Genomic DNA, 11303 nt, shown 5'->3' on the forward strand with positions numbered 1-11303 from the left:
TGGTTCAACTTCAGAAGGAGTCATGGAGTTATCGTAGAAGGATTCTAAGTTGACTTTCATCTTTGTCGATAACAGGCCACTAATACCTTTAATCTCAGAATGTATTATGCAAGCTATATCTGAATGAGAGAAGCAAGAGGGGTAGCATGGCTGGAAGGCCGGGTCATCAAAGGATATTTGATCTCATGTAGGGAATACTGAATACTAGTCTGAGTCAACCACAACAGCTTTGCAGCATGCCCAGGTTCTTGCTACACTATCACTTTCCCTACGACTCGCATATCCTCCACCTCCCTGGGCTGATACTACGGTACTTTAGCAGGTATCTTAAACATGCAACGACGAAAGGAACTTACCCAATCGGGTTATATCGACTTATCTCCACGTGACGACACGGCTCCCGGCGTGGCGTCACCGCTTTGGCCTCCGAGATTTTCTGCCGCGAGTTTTTTCTTATCCCGACGGAGAAGATTTGTTTGAGTTATTGACCTTCCATCCGCCCCCTTCTGCAGCCATCGTTCTGCATCCTTTCTCCCCTCCCCCCCCATCTCTTTCCCCTCTTTTTCATCGATTGTGAATCGAGTTTCTATATACCAAATCTCTCATTCATATTTTATCCTGTTTAATTCATCATGTTGGGTGCTTTCCGCCGGGCTGGTGTGTCCCACGCGCTGCGAGCTTCTCGAGCTCTCGCGGTGAAGACGACTTCGCAGCGCGCTGCTCAATGGATCATTCCTTCAGCTACCCCCATCACGCAAACTCTCAGCAGATCATCATTCCACACGTCTCCCGTTCGCTTCTCGGTCTCTGCCGCCCAGGAGGCTGAGAATGCTGTTCCTACGACCGAGTCTGAGGAGCTGGTCAACTTCAGCCAGTTGCAGGGCAAAATCGATCCCCACTTTATCGACAACATCACGAGAAGAATGAAGATCACAACCATGACCGATGTGCAAAGCCAGACCATTGCTTACACGCTAGACGGTTCTGACTGGTGAGTTCACTGCGTGGCTTTTGCCTCTCTCTTGTTTTCGTTCTGGAAGAATGCGAGACTAACTTTTTTTTTTCTTTTCATCAGTCTTGGTCAAGCGAAGACTGGAACAGGTAAAACGCTTGCTTTCTTGGTTCCTGTTGTCCAGAAGGTACTCGCCGGTCTGCCGAAGTCGCGATTTGCGAAGCAACAGATGAGGGCCGGGGACATTCGCGCCATCATCATCTCACCCACCCGAGAGCTGGCTGAGCAAATCGCCACTGAGGCTCAGCGCCTGGTGGCCGGAACCGGTGTTCAGGTGCAGACTGCTGTTGGTGGCACACAGAAGGCTATGCACTTGAGAAAGTGCCAGAACGAGGGTTGCCACATCCTGGTCGGTACTCCCGGCCGTCTGTATGACGTTTTGTCCAGCCCGTACTCCGGTATCCGTGCTCCTAATCTCTCCGCTTTCGTTCTGGACGAGTGCGATCGTTTGTTGGACGAAGGTTTCTCTCAGGATATCCAGCAGATTGCGGAGCTGCTGCCTGACCCCCTCAAGGTCGATCGCCAGACTCTGATGTTCTCCGCCACCATGAATCGTGATGTGCTCCGCTTGGTGAACACCATGATGAAGCCTGGATTCAAGAATGTCAAGACCATCGACGAGAACGAAGCCCCGACTCACATGTCCGTTCCCCAGCGAACCGTTATCATGAACGGCTATGAGAACGGTTTCGCTAGCATCCTTGAGATGGTGAAGAACTATCGCACGAACTACCTGGCGAAGCGCACCGAGAATCCGGAGCTCCGTCCTTTCAAGGCTATCGTCTATCTGAACACCACCAAGTTGACCAGCTTGGCTTTCCAGATCTTCGACCGGCTGCTCAACGTCCCCGGAGACTTCCGCAGTGGCCATCCTTTCGGCAACATGCCGTTGTACGAGATCCATTCCAAATTGACTCAGGCTGCAAGAACCCGCACTTCCCAGCAATTCCGTGCTGCCAGGGAGGGTATTCTTTTCTCTTCTGATGTCACGGCCCGTGGTATGGATTACCCCGACGTGACTCATGTCATTCAACTCGGCTGCCCTCGGGACCGCGAGACCTATATCCATCGCTTGGGACGGACGGCCCGTGCCCACAAGAAGGGTGAAGGATGGCTCTATCTGCACAAGGACGAGAAGGTCTACGCACAGTCTAAGCTGGCTGGTCTCCCGCTCAAGATTGACAGATCTCTCGAAACGGCAACCAAGGATATGGTTAACGAGGAAACCAATGAGCACATTGAGCAGATCAAGAATGCCGCTCAAGACATTCACCCCGACGAGCGGACGGAGGCAGTTACCACTTTTGGAAACCACGCGGAGGGTGTTTTGGGCCGGTACGCTATGGAGGGTATGAAGAACTTTGCCATTCACGGTCTGGGCCTCAAGGAGGCCCCTTACTTCCGTGGTGGTAGTTCGAGACCATCTGGTCGCTTTGGCTACAAGATGTCGGGCGGTGGTGGCGGCGACTATCGGGGTAGTTATGGTTCTCGTGATGGCTCCGGTTCTCGCGGTGGGTTCGACCAGCGCGGCTCTCGCGATAACAACCGCCCCCGAGGTAACTACGGCTCTCGCGACAACTACGGCTCTCGCGATAACAACCGCTCCCGAGGTAACTACGGCTCTCGCGACAACTATGGCTCTCGCGGTCGTGGAGGTGTGAGTGATTCCATGTTCGGCGTCTAGATGCATCATAGCATCTTCTTGCCTCACGGATTCTCGGTCATGTCGTCTTTCTGCTATTGGTTCAGGTGTTTCTTTTTTTCATGGGGAGCCTAAAATGCTTTACTTGTTGACATGTAACTCTACTCTAGATACCAGATGACATAATTCATTCTTGTACAATACAGCTGTTCAATACTCGATCTCCATTCCCTCGTACATAACATACCGAACCCTCCCATGTAGTCAGTTGTCTCGAGGTGGTGGAATTAAGAGCTGACTCTTGTGATGTGTGTCTAATACAGCCTCATGCATCGAGGAAAGCCAGCCGCAGCGCGACATGTGGACTTTGCTAGGTACTTAAGCATACATCTCTCCCACGGCCACCTTCCCTCCAGCCGCGACTAATGTGCTTGGTTTTCCTTGTACAGTACATTGTTTGATGCTCGGATGGAATGCTCTGTCTAACAATCCTCACATGGCCCCTGAAGGGTTGATTTCTTTATGCTGCTAGCTGGGCCATCAGATGATTGACACGCACCATCTCGAACCAATTCCTCCGGTTGTCATAATCCAGCAACGCCGTCTCGCGCATTTTGCATGTTACACAGCCCAAGTCGACAGCACATGCACATGCACATGCACATGGTCGACTTGCAAGCCACGTTGTACTCCAATATAGTACAGTCATCTTGACGAAAATAGAACAGGAAAGAAGAGAAGATTCTCGTCCAGGCGGGACATGAAAGGAACAGCACGCGAAGAAAATTTAATGGGTCCATTCATTGGAGTAGTTGGTCAAGCCCCGACCCCCGATCTCCGACTCCCGATGTCTCTCGTTGGGACGGGCGGATTCATCTCTTCAAGATTGATGGGGTACCGTACGTATTCTTTTCTGTCCGCTCGAGAAGATCCTTACCTATGATATGACAGGTGCTCGATTCAGTCTACTTGCTGCTGTTGCGATTGTTGTTCCTGCCGTACATGCAGACCAATGCCACGTTGAGGATCAGGGACCAGTACTATAGGGCGTAGTTGGTGGGGTGGATCTCGGAGATTACCACTTATACTCAGTACGACGTGGTGCGGTTGTTTTTGGGTGAATCTTACCACCAGGATCAGTCAGCCTTACAGCTGGATCAGGTTACATTCTTCAGCAACGGAAGAGTCGTCTGCCGGACCAGGAGGAGGACGAGGAGAAGGAGGGGACAGACCCATGAAGTGGATACTTTTTACTGATTGATAATTTGATTGTGGTTCGGGACTTCGGACTGGGTCTGGTTCGTCCTTGCAAGTTGCAAGTTATAGACTAAGGTACCAGCCACGAGTTTTACTAGACCCATCTCGCTGCCCGAATTCTGCGCGCTTATGCATTTTGTTTTGCCATGTCGTGCATGTTGTGCAGAGGGTTTGGAAGTCCGATCGGAGGTAAGATGTTTGCTCTTCGAGGCTTATGGATTGTGTAGGAAGGTCCTCCAAGGGGATTACCCGTCCCTAAGTTGGGAAGACACAGACTGGGCTCATGCTCATGCTGAATCTTGAAGATAATCAAGGACAAGGGGGATGTACTGTACTGTAGTTATGGCCCATGGGACAGGGACTCCACTGATGGGAAATTTGCCCTTATCTAGATTGAAAATGTCTCGGAGCCGATCCGGTCCGACAACGGACGATGCGTCATTCGCATTAATTTTTATTTTTCGCGCTGCCTCCGACCGGCCCAAAAGCTCCCCGCGTTGATTGCTTTCCCTCTTCAATTATTCCCTCAACACCCGAGGTCTTTCCCCCCCCCCTCCACCTTCTCTCCCTCCCCCTAAACCTCTATTCCTCAAGTTTTTTTTTTCTATGGATTCCTGCCTGGCATGTGTGTTTTGTATCTCTGCCAGGAATGAAACATGAGCTCTAGGACTTTGACGGGGCTAAGGACTGCAAAGTCCTCGCGACTCAAGGTATGTCGTTCGGCCCGAACAATGACTGACTCATATTGTATGAGTATGTGAATAGCGGGCTGACTTCGCCCTCACTCCCACAGCGAAACAATGCTTCTCTAAACAACAGCAGCAGCAGCAGCCAATCCCCAGTATGGTGTCCTTCTGCAAGGAGAAATATCTCGTCTACAACCGAACGACGAGTTCAGCAAAGCGCTGAATTCTCGTCCAGCAGTCGGAGCTATGAGCGACTGGGCCGCCGCGCCAAGGAGAAGTTGCTGGATCGGGTATGCGATATACACCTCTTTTCTTGACCCTGACACAACCACCTTTCCCCACGCAATCGCAAAGCTGACAGGGCTAGGACTTCTTTCTTAGTTTGTTGAACTCCGCGTCGACGAAGCGAGAAGCCAAGTCTTACCTTGCTCGTCTCAAGGCCCAGCACCAGATCAGCGCAAACCAGGCAGCACCCAAACCCCTCGTGACAGATGTGAAGATCCCCTCTGCGGCTATACCCTCATCCACCGGGGTCAACCTGGGTTCGTTCTACGGTGCCTCCCGGTCGGTCTACGAGTCGCCGGTCTTTATTCATGATACCACCCCCAGTCCCCCACCGCCGACCATCACCCAGCGGCTTCATCTGGCCCTGATCAAGATTACCACCCCGCAACTCCTGGACGATTACACAATCAATGGCGTGGCGAAAACCTTGTCCCAGCTGAACCGTCTGGGGATGGCATGCTGCGTAGTGGTCGACCCGGGCACGGGCGAGGATCTCAATGCGCTGCGGAAGATCGCTGCAGAGCAGGCCGATCGGCTGTCGTTGGCGGTCGACGCTCAGCCGGATTCGAAATCTGCCCACATTGACTCGGTATTGTCTATCTCAACGACGAAGCCACCGGCTTTAAAAGTGTCCTCGCGGAAAGTGCTGCTTGGCCCGTTGCGGGATGGCCAGATTGTGGTTGCGGCCCCTGTCGCCTACACCGAGGAAGTTCCCCGGGCTGTCGCCGTCTCTGGCAACGATGCCATCCTTGCACTGGCAAAAGAACTTGCGGGACTGGCAACAGTACCTGATCCTGATGAAGATCCTCTGCTCACGGCGCAGAGGATCAAGGACCTGCAGGCAGAAGTTTCACTGGACCGTGTCATTCTCTTAGATCCTCTTGGGGGTATTCCCGCGCTCAGTGGCCCTCAGTCGTCTCACGTCTTCATCAACATGGAGCAAGAGTTTGGCGATATCCTACAAGAGTTGCGTCAAGTGCGGCAGTCCGCATTGGAAGCAGGGAAGAATCCTCCTTCGGGACAATCCGACTGCCCGTCGTTTCCCGCATTGGAAGCGAGTGCTATCGATGGCCATCTCGAGAACTTACGGCTAAGCCAAGCGGCACTCGCATTGCTACCATCGGCCTCTTCTGGAATCATAACTTCGCCTCTCGAAGTCGCGAATTCGGCTCAATCCTCACATGGTCTTGCGCCAGACCTTTCTGCGGTGGGTACCCGTCGGCAGCGAAACCCTCTGATTCATAATCTCCTTACCGACAAACCTCTACTTTCTTCATCTTTGCCTCTGAGTCGCCGCGCAGCTATGCACGGACGGCCAGCCTCTGTTACTACGCCTGGCTTACATACAACCTTTGTCAAACGAGGCATGCCTCTGACTTTGATCCCGAATCCGCGAGTCCAGGTGTGGACTGCCCAAAATCGCCCGCAGCTGGGATTGGATGACCCATGCATCGACCTTCCGCGCCTGGTTCATCTGATTGAGGACTCATTCAATCGCAAACTTGACGTGCAGGACTACCTGAACCGTGTCAATGGCCGTTTGGCGGGGCTGATCATTGCTGGAGAATATGAAGGAGGTGCTATCTTAACATGGGAACTGCCGCCTGGAGTCGAGGATGACGGAAGCGAGGCGAGTCAGGCCCGCATGGTTCCATATTTGGATAAGTTTGCGGTTTTGAAACGCAGTCAGGGCGCGGGAGGTGTGGCGGATATTGTGTTCAACGCGATGGTGCGGTCCTGTTTCCCGAATGGCGTGTGCTGGCGCAGCCGTAAGGACAACCCGGTGAACAAATGGTATTTTGAGCGCTCGCAGGGAACGTGGAAGCTGAACGACACCAACTGGACCATGTTTTGGACAACGCCTGGACTGGTGCAGGATTCGCAGAGATTCCAGGACTACGAAGGAGTGTGTCGCAGCATCCAGCCAAGTTGGGCGGATGACATTGGGGTGGTTGACTGAGTACAACCCTGTCGCCAAAAAATGAAAATTGCACAGTGTGTATAGATCTACTAGATACTATCAGAGTATATACCCCCGGCTGTTCAGGTCTCCACGACTTCACTTGCAAATGTTGTTAAACCTTGAAGTATAAATTTGTATGGAGGGTATAGCGTTGATACCGCCCGATACACAGGGGGCTGGATGACTCAGAGATTGGCCTGCGTCGGGATCCTCCGTTCTTACTCGAAGTGGGAAAATGACAATACAGCTCCGGTATCGTATCTGTCTGGAGTCGATCTCCCGGCATCGGCGGTGGCGGGAGCCAATCAGGGCAAGGATAATCAAAGGGCGACTAAAGGTCGAGAATAAGAATGACTCCTTCGCCTCAAGTCATTTATCTACCTTTTTCTTTTCCTTCTTTGTGCAATTGTTCTTCACAGTATTCTCCTGCAAAGAACAATGGTGCGGCAGCTTGTTTGGCAGCGGGCCTCCGCCTCTCAGAGGGTATGTGGTGCACTCTTGGATCCTCCTTTATCCTCAAGCGACAGATAGATTGGAACTGACACACTACTCTCTCCACTTTCCAGTTGGCCCCGAAGTGCCTCTCCCCGCAAAGACTATTCGCTCGCCGTGGTCTGGCCACCGAGGCCTCTTCGACCCCTGCGTCCTCGCGCATGCCCCCCTACCCCAAGATTCTGCGGAATCTGGAACAAGTCCGTCGAGTCTTGGGTTCTTCGCGATCTCTCACGTTGGCCGAAAAGATCCTCTACGCCCACTTGGACAACCCTGAGGAGTCGCTGTTGACCGGCACCAACAATGGACGGGACATCCGCGGCAAGGCCAATTTGAAGTTGAAGCCTGACCGTGTGGCGATGCAGGACGCCTCTGCGCAGATGGCTCTGCTGCAGTTCATGTCCTGCGGCTTGCCCTCGACTGCGGTCCCTGCCAGTATCCACTGCGACCACATGATTGTGGGTGAGCGCGGTGCCGACGTCGATCTGCCGGCCTCGATCCAGGGAAACAGCGAGGTGTTCGACTTCCTGGAGAGCGCTGCTAAGCGATATGGTATCGAGTTCTGGCCTCCCGGTGCTGGTATCATTCACCAGAGCGTGCTCGAGAACTACTCGGCTCCTGGTCTGATGATGCTGGGCACGGACAGTCACACCCCCAATGCTGGTGGTCTTGGTGCCATTGCCATTGGCGTTGGTGGTGCGGATGCCGTTGACGCTCTCGTCGATGCGCCATGGGAGTTGAAGGCGCCTCGCATTTTGGGTGTGCGTCTGGAGGGCAAGCTGAACGGCTGGGCCTCTCCCAAGGACGTCATCCTTCACTTAGCTGGCAAGCTGACGGTTCGTGGTGGAACCGGATTCATCATCGAGTACCACGGCCCCGGTGTGGAGACTCTGAGCTGCACGGGCATGGCTACCATCTGTAACATGGGTGCTGAGGTTGGCGCGACCACCTCCGTCTTCCCCTTCTCTCCCAACCACATTCCTTACCTTCAGGCTACTCACCGTGGCGATGTGGCCAAGGCTGCCGCTGAGATTGCCGCCTCTGGACCCCAGAACCTCCTGCGGGCTGACAACGGTTCCCAGTACGACCAGTTGATCACCATCGATTTGTCCACCCTGGAGCCTCACATCAACGGTCCCTTCACTCCGGACCTCTCGGTTCCCGTGTCTGCTTTCGCGGATACCGTCCGTGAGAAGAGCTGGCCCCAGACCTTGGGAGCCGGTCTGATTGGCAGCTGCACCAACAGCTCCTACGAGGATATGACCCGTGCTGAGCATTTGGTCAAACAGGCCACCGCGGCCGGCCTCAAGCCCAAAGCCGACTTCTTCATCACGCCTGGTAGCGAGCAGATTCGGGCTACTCTGGATCGTGACCAGACGCTGTCGACCTTCTCGCAGGCGGGAGGTACCGTGCTGGCTAACGCATGCGGACCTTGCATTGGTCAGTGGAAGCGCACGGACGGCGTCCCCAAGGGCGAGGACAATGCCATCCTGACCTCGTACAACCGCAACTTCCCCGGCCGTAATGACGGTAACCGCCGGACCATGAACTTCTTGGCTTCCCCCGAGCTGGTCACTGCTATGGTCTACTCCGGCAGCACGACCTTCAACCCCATGACGGACAGCATCAAGACCCCCAGTGGCGAGGAGTTCCGCTTCCAGCCTCCTACGGGCCAGGCCCTCCCCGGCCAGGGATTTGCCGACGGCAACCCTGACTTCCAGCCCACCGCTGCTGTTCCTGACGCTTCTTGTGAGGTGATCGTCTCCCCGACCTCCGACCGTCTGGCGCTGCTGGAGCCCTTCGCTCCCTTCCCCAAGGGCGAGCTCTCTGGTCTGAAGGTCCTCTACAAGGTCAAGGGCCAGTGCACCACCGATACCATCTCCGCGGCCGGCCCGTGGTTGAAGTACAAGGGTCACCTGCCCAACATCTCGGCCAACACGCTGATTGGCGCCGTCAACGCCGCCACCGGCGAGACCAACGTGGCCTACGACGAGGCCGGCAAGCAGTACTCGATCCCCGATCTGGCTGCCCACTGGAAGTCCCAGGGCACCGAGTGGCTGGTCGTCGCCGAGGAGAACTACGGTGAGGGCAGTGCCCGCGAGCACGCCGCCCTGCAGCCCCGCTACCTGGGCGGCCGCATCATCGTCTCCAAGAGCTTCGCCCGTATCCACGAGACCAACCTCAAGAAGCAGGGTGTCGTCCCCTTGACCTTCGAGAACCCGGCCGACTACGACAAGATCGATGCCTGCGATCAGGTCGCCACCGAGGGCCTGTACGATGTCCTTCAGGCCGGTGGCCAGGGCTCCATCCAGCTGCACGTCACCAAGCGCTCGGGTGAGCAGCTCGTCATCCCCGTCCGCCACACTCTCAGCCCCGACCAGTGCGGGTTCATCCTGGCTGGTAGTGCGTTGAACCTGTTGGCGCAGCGGGCCCACAAGCAATAAATAGTCCGATCACGTAATCGCCTATGCTGTTGTTGTTGGTTTGTTTGTATGTTTGTGTCTACCTTTTGTTATGTACATATATCCGTGTGGGGCTTTTCGGGTTCTTGGGCTGTTTGAGTATTCAAAATTCGGGGCAAAAAGCGGGTTAGATTAATTTTATGACTGGAATTTTGTTCCTCAGATCATGTGGGGTTGTAAATTTTGTGCTTATGTAGGTTAGAACGTCGGGATTGTAAGACTGGAATGACTGACTTTCCACGATGAAGATAATGAGTACTCTAACTATTGTCGCATCTTATCGAGGGCGATTAAGTGGGCAGGGAAATGGTTATCGATAAGACGAGACCGAGATTAGTGTGCGGTATCAGATCACATGATCCAACTCTGACGTTTTGCCTGGTTTGCACGGGACGCCTCGTCGCATTCAACTTCAACTTCAACCTTTCCTACAGCGCCCAATCTTGAGTACCTACAATCTTACCTTACTACCTCACATAGCATCTTTATCGAAGCCCCCAGGCTCACCGCGCAAGCAGGACTTGCAATTCCCAAGTGACACATTCTTTACGCTGTCTTTGGCACCACAGCCTCACCTCACCTCGAAACAAACTCATCCGAAATTCGAACAACAATGGACCAACAACCAGAGAAGCGCAAATACGCCGGTCCTACCGTTGGCCCTACCGTCGGCCCCAGCCCCGCGCCCGTCGAGCCGGAAGACGCATCCAGCAAACGCCGCCGAGTCATCGGCCCCTCCCTTCCTCCACCGGCGCAAACCAGCGCCAGCGACGACGACAACAACACCCACAAACCCAGCGCTACTGCCACCAACAACAACAGCGACAGCGACAGCTCGGACGACGACGACGACTTCGGCCCAACCCTCCCCCCACCAGCCGGCAGCGCACAACCCACCCAACCCCCACCATCCACCTCCACCTCCACCTCCACCGCCACCACAAAACCAACAAAACCCACGCGCGACGCCTGGATGCTCGAACCCCTCGAACCCTCCGACCGCACCGCACGCGTCGACCCTACCCGCCTAAAAAACCGACGCTTCCAGTCCGGGCCCCGCGCCGGCAACGCCAGCGCCTCTGGCGGTGGCGTCGATGTAACGTGGACGGAGACCCCGGATCAGAAAATGAAGCGGCTTCAGGACGAGGTGCTGGGCGTGCAGGCGCCGCGGAATCATGATTCGGGGGCTGGTGGTGGTGGTGGTGGCGGCGCAGGGGCCAAGCAGACTCAGCCGTCCAAGGCAATGCAAGAGAAGATTCAGCGGTATAATGAGGAGAAGCGGAGGGAGGACGCGGCGGCGCGCGAGAAGCATAAGAAGGCCCACAAGGAGGAGGAGGATGATCCGAGCAAGCGGGCGTTTGATCGCGAGAAGGATATGGGGCTCGCGGGGAAGATTTCCCATGCGCAGAGGCGGGAGATGATGAGTAAGGCGGCGGATTTTGGGAGTCGGTTTTCGAGTGGGAAGTTTTTGTGAGGGATGAGGGATTTTTGCGGGGGGAGGGGG

General features: G+C 54.9%; 4 protein-coding genes across 4 annotated transcripts; all 4 read left to right on the forward strand.

Annotated features, from left to right (window-relative positions):
• The first annotated feature begins 485 nt into the window (after positions 1 to 485).
• On the forward strand, positions 486 to 2874 carry BO72DRAFT_532933 (DEAD/DEAH box helicase). Its single transcript, XM_040950466.1, has 2 exons — positions 486 to 991; positions 1076 to 2874. Exons 1-2 carry the CDS (start codon positions 633 to 635, stop codon positions 2694 to 2696), a joined length of 1980 nt encoding a protein of 659 aa, XP_040795222.1. The 5' UTR covers positions 486 to 632; the 3' UTR covers positions 2697 to 2874.
• Positions 2875 to 4444: 1570 nt separating this feature from the next.
• On the forward strand, positions 4445 to 6936 carry arg2 (acetyl-CoA:L-glutamate N-acetyltransferase). Its single transcript, XM_040946096.1, has 3 exons — positions 4445 to 4621; positions 4705 to 4887; positions 4965 to 6936. The coding sequence occupies exons 1-3, from the start codon at positions 4568 to 4570 to the stop codon at positions 6840 to 6842; spliced, it is 2115 nt and encodes a 704-aa protein (XP_040795223.1). The 5' UTR covers positions 4445 to 4567; the 3' UTR covers positions 6843 to 6936.
• A 296-nt stretch (positions 6937 to 7232) lies between these two features.
• On the forward strand, positions 7233 to 9977 carry BO72DRAFT_442583 (aconitate hydratase ACO2). Its single transcript, XM_040943518.1, has 2 exons — positions 7233 to 7328; positions 7412 to 9977. The coding sequence occupies exons 1-2, from the start codon at positions 7284 to 7286 to the stop codon at positions 9779 to 9781; spliced, it is 2415 nt and encodes an 804-aa protein (XP_040795224.1). The 5' UTR covers positions 7233 to 7283; the 3' UTR covers positions 9782 to 9977.
• Positions 9978 to 10221: 244 nt separating this feature from the next.
• BO72DRAFT_453925 (GPALPP motifs-containing protein 1) lies at positions 10222 to 11281 on the forward strand. Its single transcript, XM_040946097.1, has one exon. It carries the CDS (start codon positions 10413 to 10415, stop codon positions 11271 to 11273), a length of 861 nt encoding a protein of 286 aa, XP_040795225.1. The 5' UTR covers positions 10222 to 10412; the 3' UTR covers positions 11274 to 11281.
• The last annotated feature ends 22 nt before the right edge of the window (positions 11282 to 11303 follow it).

Source organism: Aspergillus fijiensis (genome assembly GCF_003184825.1).
Source record: "Aspergillus fijiensis CBS 313.89 unplaced genomic scaffold BO72scaffold_110, whole genome shotgun sequence".
Taxonomy (NCBI): domain Eukaryota; kingdom Fungi; phylum Ascomycota; class Eurotiomycetes; order Eurotiales; family Aspergillaceae; genus Aspergillus; species Aspergillus fijiensis.